Below are 12,597 nucleotides of genomic sequence, written 5' to 3' on the forward strand. Positions count from 1 at the left end.
TAATTCCTTTAGACAGCGGAGCTCTTCCTTCCGCTGACGCTCCCTCCCCGGGGGACAGGCATTCTAGGGGGACCCGGCCTCTGGCCAGGCCCATGTGTTCTTGTTTAGACAACATTTTGGAAGGACAGGGATGTCCGCCGCTCCCGGGAAAGGGGGAGTCTCGGGGCTTCATCACGGGGAGTTTCAGATGCCTGCAGGTCACCAATGACCTCTGTCCACCCCAGCTCCCCGCCTGTTCTCTGTGTGTGACACACGCTAGGCCGGCAGCATCTAAGGGTGGCAGATGTCTGTGTGTGGCGGGGATGGGGGGAGACTATTTTTCATGTCCTTTTGCAGGGGTAAAACCAGGTGTCTCTAGTGGCCAGGAGTCTCTGACTCTGCAGGGCCCCAAGGAAAAGGAAAACATCAGGCGGGGTCAGCTCAAAGGTCTGTCCAGCCCCGTGTCCTGTCTGCCGACAGAGGCCAATGCCGGGTGCTGCAGCAGTGACCAGGCCCGGTGATGACCAAGAGACCCAGCACTGACTAGTGCATTTAGAACCTTCTCTACCTCGAAACCAACAGCTTGAAAGCCGGGGCGTCAGGGCTCCCCCGGGAACCGCTGCTTGGGAATTCTCAGCAGCTAGGAGATCTTCACCATGAATGAGGCCCAGCCGGGGGTGCTGGCCGTGAGGATGTCAGCGGTTAACCGGCAAGCATCAGCCGTATCGTGTGATGCTTATCGATTACCGGTTACCTAGCAGCCTGGTCAGGCTGGAAATGCCCCTGCCCGTGGGACCCCGTTTAAGCCGGTAACTCTAATGTTTAACAGGATTTTACAGCCCTGTCTGCCAGTCTCGAGGCTGGAGAAGGGAGAGGTGCCTGCTACACGCTGCTGAATAGCTCCAGGTGGAGCTAAGCTGGCAGAGCTGTTACACTGTGTCCCCACTTGCTGTTCCCATGCAGGCCCTGGCTGTCAGCGACCATTTCCCCGTGGAGGTGACCCTGAAGGCTCCCTGACGCTCCAGGCTGCCTTCACCTACACCCGCTTGGACCCCTCTCCCTCCGCAGCAGTGGAACCCGGCTCCCAGCCTCCCCAGCTGTGACCCTCCGCCTGAAAGAACACTCAGCACCAGCATCTGCCATCCCCGCAGGACAGCAGCCCTGGCCAAACCAGCCCTGCTCATGCAGCCGGGGTAAGTCAATGACACGTTGGTGAAAGACGCGGGCATGTCCGCCCTGGTGTCTGGGGAGCCACACGTAGCCACGGGACAGCCAGCACCAGCAGCTGGCAGGGTCATCTGCCACCCATCACAGCCGGCTCTGGGGCAGCCCGAGGGCTTCAATCTACCAGGCTCATTCAGCCCTTCGGGACACCAACCCTCAGCAGCCCCCTCCCTCTATCAGCGCAAAACGACCTTCATGAACCAGGGCTGGATTCCAACTGCGACTTGAGTTCCTATCAGTTCTGCCTGGAAGGGACCACGTGGCCCTCATCCAAAATCACTGTGTCAACGCTGTAATTCGTGGTGGCAAGCGAAGGGAAGTGACCCCTTTGCCTGTAGCTGTCTGGCTGTTACAGTCACACTCCTCGGCCTGCATGTCAAGGAGCGGAGCGGGTACCGGGACAGTGCCCTCGTGTGGGGACTGTGAGATGTGCACTGGAGCCTCCAGGAAGCCAGACAAACGGGGCTTGGGGACTTGCTCCTCTCTGGGATGAGTGGCTGGGGACTGATGGGCATCCCGACACCCTCCCCACGCTGGGCGTGCAGGGTGAAGGTGCTGGGGGACCTGCCTGTCAGTCCCAGTCCCACCCACATTGCAACGTCCTTGCAGGCAAAGGAATGAGGATGGAAAGTGAGACCCAACGGTACATTACACCCAGCTCTTGCATGGAAGGGGAGAGGGGCCCAGCCTTGCTTAGTTTCTCTCGGCCCATTCCCCGAGTGTCAGGCCCATGCAGAGCGCATCTCCCAGGGGCTGGGCTCAGCTCTGTGTCAAATCCCCACCATGGCGTTCAGACCCAAGACAGCACAGCACACGCTCCTCTCACAGGCTCACCACGCGCTGAGTTGCAAACTGCCACCAACGCAAACGCCACGTCGCACAGAGTTTGGAATTTCTTCCCCCTCGCTGCCCACAGCTCACTGGCCTCACGGCAGGGCCAGCAAGTGCTGGAGGGATCAGCTAGAAAAGATTTGGAGTCGGAGAGGATGAAAGTTTGGGGGGAGATACAAGCGAGGCAGAATTACTCTAGATTAAGGCTGAGACCCAAGCAGTGGGATTTGAAATAATCACTCAAAAAACCAAAAAAACGACTTTCAAAAACCAACCCACAGGTGGGAGTTGGGATCATAAACTTAAAATGTGGCAGCATTGGGAGCTAAGACAGATGCAGCTGGAGACATTAGCAAGAGAGAAGACAGAAGCTGCCCAGAGGTCCCCTTCCCATGTCCCTGCTGCAGACAGACTGGCTGAGAGTAAAACCCAAGAGCAGAGAGAGAGGTCGCCTCGGATCTTGCCGGATGCAGAGGAAGCACGTGGTCGCATCATTAGCATTATGCCCAGAGTAGCGTAGCTGTGCAGGGCATCTTTGTGTAGGTACCATGTGTCGAAGGAAGGGCCCACGCTAAGCCGGTGCTCTGGGGGGAGGGGGAGAAAGGGGACCAGGCCTAGCCCTCCACAGCTGGGCAGGGCTGCCTGGCGCATAGCACTGGGCGGCTACTGCGGGGATGCCAAGGGTGAACGGGGATGAGGCAGGCGGGTGCTGAAGGCAACATGAGCCCCAACAAAGGTGATCAGCTGGACAGAGTGGAACAGTCTAGTTAGCGAATTACGTAATAAACCTGATTGAGCTGACCCGACCCATGCGGAGGTCTCTTTAATCACAGAATAAATTCAAATCTTACTAACCCCATTGTTGGTAATGAACAGGGGGCCTGTATGGGCACCTTGGTAGGCAGCAGGGTTTGGTCTGACAAATCAGGGTTGTCAGCCTAGCAGCACAGAGACAACAGAATGCCTGGTTCTGATGAGTGGCACACCTAATCTGATCTGATTATAAAATCATGCCTGGTGTGGAAAAAGTGAATAAGGAAAAGTAATTTACTTATTCCCACAATATAAAAACTAGGGGTCACCCAATGAAATGAACAGGCAGCAGGTTTAAAACGAACAAAAGGAAGTTTTTCTTCACTGAGCGCACAGTCGACCTGTGGAACTCCTTGCCAGAGGATGTGGTGAAGGCTAGCACTTTAACAGGGTTCATAAAAGATGGAGGTTAGGGTCATCAATGGCTATTAGCTAGGATGGGTAGGAATGGTGTCCCTGACTTCTGTTTCTCTGGAAATGGGTGACAGGGGAGGGATTGCGTGAGGATTACCTGTTGTGATCCCTCCCTCTGGAGCACCTGGCTTTGGCCACCGTTGGCAGACAGGATACTGGGCTGGATGGACCTTTGGTCTGACCCCGTATGGCCCTTCTTGTATTCTTAAAGACCATTCCGTGTGTGTGTGTGTGTGTGTGTGTGTGTGTGTGTGTGTGTGTGTGTGTGTTCATGGCTTTCTGAGAAGACACCTAAGATTAAGCAGTTGGAAAGGAGGCAAAAAACAAGGAACAGAAAATGCCACTTGAGAACAGGAGTTGCCGAATTGAGACTCTGGTTCAGCACAGCCGCGAGGACGGCTCACGGAATGTCAGTGAGCAAAAGGGAAGGAAGGTCGGGTCTTTGCACCAGCTTTTGCAAGAGCAATTAACGGTGGCAAAGCAGGGTGCCCGAGCAGGGGAAGTGTGTTAAGTGCTGGGAGGAACCTGAGGAGTTGAGAGGAGAGGTTTGCGATGGAAGGGGATAACCTGCAGTGTTAAGCGAGAGAGCTGAAGAGTGTAGAAAGCAGAGAAAATTCAATGATCAAGGGAGGGAAAAGACACAGGAATTAACTGTAACCCTTCTGCCAGGCCGAGTAAATAGCAGCAAGGGCCAGGTTCAGAATCTAGGGGTCTCCTCCCAACAAGGTAATACAACACCGGCTCGAGCCCCCAACCAGTGACCTGGGAAATCTTACATACACCTCTGGGTGCCTCAAAGAGGCAATTCTTCCCCTCTCGCAAGCACAGAGCTTCAGTATAGCAGCAAACTTTTAATAACATGAGGTAACCGACATCAGCATTAAATTGGGAACACACCACAACTCGGATTTACAGACCAAACATGAGCAAAGGCCCTCTCCCCAGCCACAAATGCCCCCAAAGTCCCAAAAGTCCAACACCCCAAGGCTGTGTCTACATTGGCACCCTTTTCCGGAAAAGGGATGCTAATGAGACAAGTCAGAATTGCAAATGCTGCGGGGGATTTAAATATCCCCCGCGGCATTTGCATGAACATGGCTGCCGCTTTTTTCCGGCTCGGGGCTTTGCCGGAGAAAAGCGCTAGTCTAGACGGGATCTTTCGGAAAATAAAGGCTTTTCTGGAAGATCCCTTATTCCTCTTAAAATCAGGAATGTAGACACAGCCCAAAAGTCTCTGCCCCGGGTCAGTGCCGTCCCAGGGTTCAAAAGTTCACCCGGCGGGGTTTCACCATCCCAACCTGGAGGGGCGGGGATCGATGCACCTTACATGGTCTGCCGATGACTCCGCCTCTCCGTGGGGTTCTACTGCCACCGCCGCCGAGAGTCACTCTGCCACAGTCCACCTGTCATCCAGTGAGCCGCCTCCACTGTCCGGCTCCGCCAGCCGTCTCGGTCCACGCCCCTGGCTGCCAGCTGGCTGCTCCTGCCGCTGCTCCACCGGCTGTCTGCTGCCGCTCCTATCAGCCGCAGGTCGTCCCCGCCAGCCGCTCTGCTGTCTGCCCGCACCCGCAGGTCGTCCCCGCCAGCCGCTCTGCTGTCTGCCCGCACCCGCAGGTCGTCCCCGCCAGCCGCTCTGCTGTCTGCCCGCACAGGTAAATGTCTGTGAGTTAATGGTATTAGAGGTGAAAATTGCGGAAGCTATCTTCGTAATGGGTGAGATAGCCAGAGTCTTTGGGTGAGATAGCCAGAGTCTTTGGGTGAGATAGCCAGAGTCTTTGTTGAGACTCAAGCGTAGAGTGTCAAATTTTAGCATGAATGACAGTTCAGAGGATTCCCTTTCAAGTGCAGATTTAAAAGGCTTTTGAAGCAGGATGCAGGTGATTAAGTCGTTGAGAGAGTGTCCTTTCTGGTTGAAATGGCAAGAAACTGTTTTTTCTTTGTGAGCCTGTCTAATATCTGTTTTGTGGGCATTGATCCTTTGGCGAAATGTCTGAGACATTTGTCCAATATACGAAGCAGACGGACACTTTCGGCACATGATAGCATAAATTATATTTCTGGATGCGCAGGAATATGTGTTCTTGATCTTATAACTCACTTGGTTAGGTCCAATAAGGGTATCAGCAGAGTGATACCTCTAATACCATTAACTCACAGACATCTACCTCCCCCCCCCCCCGCATCCCCCCTCCTGTTCTGAAATTTGATTTGTTCTTGTCATATGTGATCATCATTTTTTTAACTGTATCCTTTGGTATATATGGTTGTGACAATTTTCTTCCACTATTTGATCTGAGGCAGTGGGTCTGGTCCACAAAAGCTCAGCATCTAATAAACCCGTGGTCACCAACAGGTCGATCGCGAGGCCTCGACCAGTCGCTCGCGAGGCATCCTGTCTGCCCCGCCCCCATTTCCCTCCCACCCCCCGAGAAGCCCCACTACTTACCTCAAGGAGGGGTTAGTCAGCCCTGTGGGAGGCACGCAGGGGGTTTCCCGGTGCGCGTGTGGGGAGGGGTTGGCCCTGGGGCAGGCATGGGCGCGGGGCTTCCCTATGTGGGGGGGGGAGGGCTTCCCTATTCAGGGGGGGCATCCCTGCGCGTCCCCAGGGTAGGCACGGGCTGGTTTCCCTGGGGGGAGGGGAGAATCCTGGGAGGAGGGAGATGCAGGGGACTCTCCCCTCCACTGGCACCCCAGTCCCCAGCCACAGAACGCTGTCCCCACACCCATGGCCCCAGCCACAGAACTCTGTCCCCATTCCCGTCCCCACTCCCCGAACTCTGTCCCCACTGGCACTCTGTCCCCTGCTGCAGAACCTTGTCTTCTGCCCTCCCAGCACCCTGTTCCCTCTTCCCTGCCCCCCGCCGCAGAACTCTGTCCCCACAAAATGTATAATTGTAAATGCTTTATTTAGATTTAAGTAGCATGAATAAAAAACAGACCATTTATTTCATAACTATAAACACCTGATTTTAATTGTATGTATCGCATAATTTAAAAATAAACTGTTTATCAGAGTGTGTAAGTAAGGGCTGGGGAGAGCAAGTGATGGACAGGAGGAGAATAGAGAGGGCAGGGCTTCAAGGAAGAGGCGGGGCAGTAGATCTTCACCTGTTCTGAGATTTAAAAAGTGATCTTGGGTGTAAAAAGGTTGGAGACCACTGTAATGAACCATCTTGTTAATCTTTAAAGTGCTATATAGTCCTGTATTTTGTTTCAGCTACAACAGGCTAACATGGCTACATTTCTATCACAAATTAATTCTGATATTCCACAGTGGAGAGAGAGAAGGGAATGCAATTGGTGTTGTTTAGGCCCTTAGACAGGGCCCTACCCCCAGGTACAAAGACCTTTCCTGAGCTTGGAACCCGTGAGCCTTGTCTAGCGAGTGCTACTTAGTTTATGGCAAATCCCTCTGTCATAAACAGTTCCACCATTCCATTGTCCTTGATTCGCATAATCAGGGTAACAAGATTTTATCCCCCCTGCCTCAGTAACAGAGAGACTGGGGATCCCACAGTGGCCAAAGGGACCATTTGGGCTGCTGTGAGCACATACTAGACAGGGTGGGTGTGTCTATGCAAATTGGGATCAGCCCCTGAAGTCTCTGCACCACTTGTCACAGTTCACCACCAGAGTTTACCCTGACCCCACTTACATAACCATAGACTCTTAGGAGCTCGTTGGAAGAAAGAAAATGCAGTTATGCAACTCCAAGAAACACCAGTGATCTACAAGGTAACTCTGGGTAGCTGTCATGAAGGAGAAATTGAGAAAGAACCACCTACCTGGTACTGTCTCCATCTTGTTTTTTTTTAAAACCAGTTTGGTCATTTCTACCAGCTTGAAATAAAGATCAAATCATGGATGGATCCCGACAAACACCCCTAAAAGGAAACCCTAAACCAACCAAAATGACTAGCTTAAAAAGAAAAGCTCTATGATCTTAGCACATTCTTAGACTGACGCAAAAGATATATTTGCTATTGGCTGCAAAGCAGGTAGAAATTCCTGGTGGGCAACTATATGGCTTGGAAAATTGATTTTGCCATCAAATGGTTTTGGAAATTGGTATATTAGCGTGATTCATGCCCCTCGCCCCACACCCTGAGGCCATGGGTGTGCATGTTCATGGAATCACAAGCCTGAAATAAAGGCATGGGGGGAACAAAAGGCTCCATTAATTAATTCAGATTTTAATCAAAAGGAGGCAATAAAGTTGCACAATTGTGAAAGATTTAAAGGACCGAAATGAAGCCTCCCTGATCATATAGCTCTATTTAAAAAGGAAGGTGCATGTGCATTTTGTGTGCTAAGTAAATTGGCTTTCAAAGAATTCTGCTACAAATCAACTTTCTTCAATAATTAAAGTGCTAACTTTTTTTATTTTGAAGATGCAATGGTATAGATGAGACAAGTTAGCCTCGTTAAAGTATTATTCAAGCAATTCCCAGGGTAGTACCTTAATTTATGGTTAAAGGCCTCAATTGTTGAGGTGTCTTTAAGTTGCGATTCTTGTGTGAATTTTGGTTCCAAGAAAGAAAGCTGACAAGGGACTCTGGAAAGCAAAAGGCAGCAGCATCACTGGGACTTTGGGGACAGCAGCCAACATGTTGTAGGAAGATAAAGAGGACTGGCCTTTCTTGGGAGGCACCGTTAAATGGTTTTGTCTGTGGGAAAAAAAAATCTAGACAAACAGAATTGGTTTTAACCCAGGGTTCACTCTAATGGGCATTAAGACTTGTTATACACAGACGCCATTCCTAAAACATGACAAATATAAACCAAAGCCATTCATTTCTGAAGTCCTCAAACTTTTGTTTTATATTTAAGCAATGGATCTTGGAAACCAAAGTAACTAATAAAAAACAATGACTAGTCCTATGGCACCTGAGACTAACAATAGGATCAGGAGCTTTTGTGGATAAAACCTACTCGCTCACATGTCGATGACACCCTGCCTTTGAAACAGATGCCCCTTTACACAAGGCAAGGCCTGATGTGTCAAAATGAAGTTAGTAAATTCAATTAGGTGGAAACAAACTCTACTCGCCACCCTTCAAACCTGCAAAATAAGTGCAGGGAGGGCAGGGAAGGAGAAAAAGTAAATGGAAGTGAATTGAAGTGTTCGGAATATGTCTAGAATACTTTGTTGCTTGCATATTAGTCATATGGGTTACTCACTACAGGCTGTTGGTTTAATAAGTGAACAGATACAGGAGTTGTTATTTTTATCTGCTGTGAAGACAACTCTCCTTTCTCCCCACCTCTCTTCTGAAACTTTTGTAAGTAATCCTCTTCCCTTTTCTGATCTGCTGCCAGCGTTCCTAGGAACGGGGACTTTGCACACTGCTTTGTGAAAACCTGTTATCACAACCACCGACTGTGCTGGGGTCTGACTGTACAGTCTACTAGTGCAGCAGGGTTAAGTTAGCTCACTGTTCTGTGTGCAGCCAGTGGACAGTCTCTCGGCAGGGAACCTGGAGCAATAACCGATTGCCATGTGCTTGCAGCAGTTAAAAAGCCTGCCCATTATCATGTGTCAGGTCTTTATGAAACTCACTCTTTTCGGGATATTGTGCAAGCTGGGGTTGCAGCAAGAGCCTCAGCCTGACTGCAAAAGAACGCCTGGCATGGTTACTGTTCCAGGACCTAAGCATCCATACACCAATCAGACCTGGCTGAATGCAGAAATCCCTTTCTACACCTGAGTGTCCTTGGATCCTGTGTCTCTTGAGAGGCACAGGCCTGCTCCTCCTTTATTGTGGGCAAACCTCAGACCTGAAACAATGTTGCAAAGTGTTAAAGCTAAGTGGAGGCAGGAAAAAGGGAAGAAGGGAATTTGTGTGCAGTCATCTTAGTCTTGTTAGCAAGAGAGCAAGGCCAATTCTGATTCTTGCCAACGCGAGAGCTGTAGTAAGACGATAAGACGCTGCCTTCACCTCTCGCCTCCATACGGAGATAAGGATAGAACGCTGACTCTGGCAGGGACCTTGGGATAAGGAGCATCTGGGTGGACTTAAAATAACTTAGCCACTGGCATTTTGCTTTAGCCACTGGCGTTTGTCATGGGAAGGAGACTAATTTTTTGTTATTTTATTTAATGGACAGTATATAAACTGCTTCATAGCTGCTTGTATTTGAAGATCTGCCTCGGGGGGGCTCCCCCCTCCATCCGAATCAGTTTTTCCCTTGCTGCAGCTCGTAATAAAACTGCCTCTGGCTACTTGTTGCTTACAAATGCAGAGTGAGGACAATGTTTTCTTCCACGGCTGAAAAAAACCCCAAACATTCAAAAGGTTTCTGCCTGTATCTCCCTAGGATACGCTGTCATTACACGTGTATTATCCGCAGCGGGTTTCTATAAACTCAAGGGGGCTCTATTTTATATTATTTCCCTCTCTGCTGTGTTTAAAATGTGCTGGCCATTAGAAAGCCTGTTGTGTTTCAACACTGGCAAAAGTTTGCCTGGCATTGTGATGGGACCTGCAGGGTGTAGCCTGGGACTACAGGACCGCTGTGCCCCCCGCCCCCAATTCTCCAGTCCAGACTGTTTCCCACAATGTTTGGCTAGTGACAAGCAGCAAACCCCTCCAGGCGTTGCGATCACTCAGCACAACCTCACAGGGAGCCCCACGCCCAGCGAAAGTGGAGGCCTGCTCCCGACGCCTCTCCTGAATCACAGGGAGAAAAGGCACCAGCCAAATCCTCCCAGCCTTGCACTTCAATAAGGCACCTGCTTTAATTGCTGCCCCCTCTCGTCAACGGAAAGTGGGCATGTACCGGCCTTTGTAGCCTGAGCCGATGTACCAACCACGTCAGTCAAACTCACGGGGGAAAGAAACGGCTGAACCAAAGACAGCTATGCAGTGATTGTAACGCATGGACAAAAAGTCACAGTGGTCACCAAAATAAAACATAAGCACTCACCCTAACCACTCAGCCTTTAGCCTGAGCAAACCGTTTGCCTCCCCCACTGGCTACTGCAGTTCATAGTACCCAGGATTCACCCTTGAAACCGGGGCCAGTCACCGCTGTTCAGGTTTTCCGAGCGTCCTTGTTGCTTGCAGCATAGGTGGGGGCAAGAGGAAGGGCCAGGCATGGGCCCGTGTGTTGTTTTATTGCCTTAGTCCAGTGCTTGGGGAGCACACGTCCAGGCCTGTCTGGTGGGACTGGGCATGGCTTCACTTTGGGACGCAGCAACACCCTGCTGGGAGTGAGTCACTGACTGTAACGCCTGTGCTGGACAACCGCTGGCAATGCCTGTTCGGCACCCCCCCCGCAGGCCTTGGGTACCTCCCTGGTCACCGTCTCTGGAGAGCTCGTGTCAGGGCGCATCCCAAACCCACAGCACCTTTTAGTGACAACCTGACAACACATTCTCAGAACTTCACGTGCACTAGCGTGATCCAGTGCCAGCGAGTACAGCGACTTTCAGCGGCTCATAACCTGTCCCGACACCGCATATGCCCTGCTTTGGATGCACTGACACGGTTCTATATAAATGAGGAACACGGGGTACACAATGTCACAGATACAGCATACACCTTCACTCTAAAAAGCTTGGGGAAAACTCTGTTACTAATTTTCTCATTAAAACAGGGTTTAGAGGAAAAAGCAATACATTTTCTCATTTATAATATGAGTACCCTTGTCTTTACTGTCAAATTCTCCCCCTCCCCTCACGGTTTAGCAATTAATCCTATACACACGGGGCCATATAACTATGGCAACCCTACTAGCAGACAGTGCCCACAGCTAGGTTTTTGTTTCTACTGGTGGTGCACATTACTTGGTGCACATAGAAAAATTTATTCCACACACGGATGGTACAAGATTAGCAAGAACATTGGGTGCGGAGGAAGTGGGAGTTCCCAACCTTTAGGATTAGTGTGAACCTGTAGCCAGTCCGGAACGAGGTATTTTTGCGCCCCCTCGCCTGAGGTTAGCATGTTCACTTTTTACTTTTGCAGCTTATTATTTTTACTTATTGAGTCTTTGCGCCTTGGATTATGATATGCCTGGGGCAAGCACGTAGCTTGCCCCGCCCTTCTTACAACCCTGTCTGCACACAAGATAAGCACTGACATACAGAAAGGACGCCCCATACCCGTGGTAGCTTTTGAGACTATTGCCTGGGGGCTAAAACAGGTGACTAGAATCCAGGACTCCTGGGTTTTTCTCCCAGTTCTGTCACTGATCCACTGGGTGACAGCACCGTGCCTCAGTTTCCTTCTGTGCAAATGAGGGATAACGTCACGGTCTGCTTTTCTGGAGAGCTGTAATAGGTGGAGTGTAATTTAGACTCCGTGTCCCTTCTTGCCTGCAGGATGGGAGCCATGAGTCCGGCGCTGGCCCTTCTGGCCCTGGCCCACCTGCTGGGCTCGGCTGCCGCCCTGAAAATCGGCGCTTTCAACATCAGGGCCTTTGGAGACAAAAAGCTGTCCGACGAGACCACGGCGGGCATCATCGTGAAAGTGAGTACGCCAGGCTGCCCGAGATCCCGGCTTGTCGGGGGTCAAGACTGGGACGGAGCGGCGCTGGCTCTAGGCCTAGCTCAGGAAACTCTCCGGTAGCCAGGGGGCCGCAGGGAGGACACGTTATTTCGGTTAGTATCTGGAGCGGGCAGCCCCGGCCCTGCCCCACTTGTTGCCATTGACACCAGCTATTATCGCTGCTAGGGAACAAGGGGCGCCCCCTGCCAGGCCAGGCCAAGGGGCCCCCCCAGCTACTCTGGACAGGCTCTGCTGGTGGACAATGTGGGGGGGAGGCAGAGCGGCCGCTGAGGCCAGGGTGTCCTGCTGGAGGCAGCCAGGGAGCGGATGTCCCAGGGCCTTGCTTAGTTCCCAGGGCGGTGGGCAGAAAACGGCTGGGAAAGGCCGGGCCGTACCCATCCCTGGGGTCACCCCGCCAGCCGCAGAGCCAGGCCCCACACTGACAGCCCCTCCAGCCTCCCTCGGGAGGGGCCAGTGGCAGGAGGAGGAGGGGCTGGGGGAGCAGGGGTCCGCAGCCAAGGACACTGGCACCTCCTGGAGCCCAGCGCACCCTTCCCCCATTTCCCCTCAGCCCAGACAGCTCCACAGCTGTGGGGTCTGGCCCCGGCTATTCCTCTGGTGCTGAGCCCAGCCCCGGCCACAGCCCCTCTGCGTCCCCTCAGGTCCCACCCGCCAGGCGACCCCGGCTCTGACCCCCGGCAAGCCAATAGCACCGAGCCAGGAGGTGCCCGGGCTGCCGGCCCGCTGGGCGCTCTGCAGAGGAACAGGCAAGGGAGCAGCCCAGAGCCAGAGAGCTGGGCCCAACCCCACCCAAACCTGGGCCTGGGCTGGGCAGAAGCAGCCT

At 52.1% G+C, this 12,597-nt stretch overlaps 2 protein-coding genes across 5 annotated transcripts in view; both read left to right on the plus strand.

The window, feature by feature from the left end:
- Nucleotides 1–1,082, plus strand: part of LOC102443598 (deoxyribonuclease 1 like 2) — a 16,099-nt gene extending 15,017 nt beyond the window's left edge. For all 3 annotated transcript variants that reach the window (XM_075899142.1, XM_075899143.1, XM_075899144.1), the window contains exon 9: nt 943–1,082. In XM_075899142.1, coding sequence (XP_075755257.1) covers nt 943–996 — 54 coding nt within the window. In that variant the 3' untranslated portion in view covers nt 997–1,082. The remainder of the gene's footprint in view (nt 1–942) is intronic.
- The window catches only part of LOC142818570 (deoxyribonuclease-1-like 2), a 24,361-nt gene continuing 12,811 nt past the window's right edge, over nt 1,048–12,597 (plus strand). The window contains exons 1-2 of one of the 2 annotated variants that reach the window (XM_075899140.1): nt 1,048–1,172; nt 11,588–11,735. In XM_075899140.1, the coding sequence (XP_075755255.1) occupies nt 1,162–1,172; nt 11,588–11,735 (159 nt within the window). In that variant the 5' untranslated portion in view covers nt 1,048–1,161. Of the gene's footprint in view, nt 1,173–11,143; nt 11,410–11,587; nt 11,736–12,597 lie in introns of those variants that run through there. The other variant, XM_075899141.1, reaches the window with a different exon arrangement.

The sequence above is a fragment of the Pelodiscus sinensis genome, chromosome 16 (genome assembly GCF_049634645.1).
Source record: "Pelodiscus sinensis isolate JC-2024 chromosome 16, ASM4963464v1, whole genome shotgun sequence".
In the NCBI taxonomy this organism is placed as follows: Eukaryota; Metazoa; Chordata; order Testudines; family Trionychidae; genus Pelodiscus; species Pelodiscus sinensis.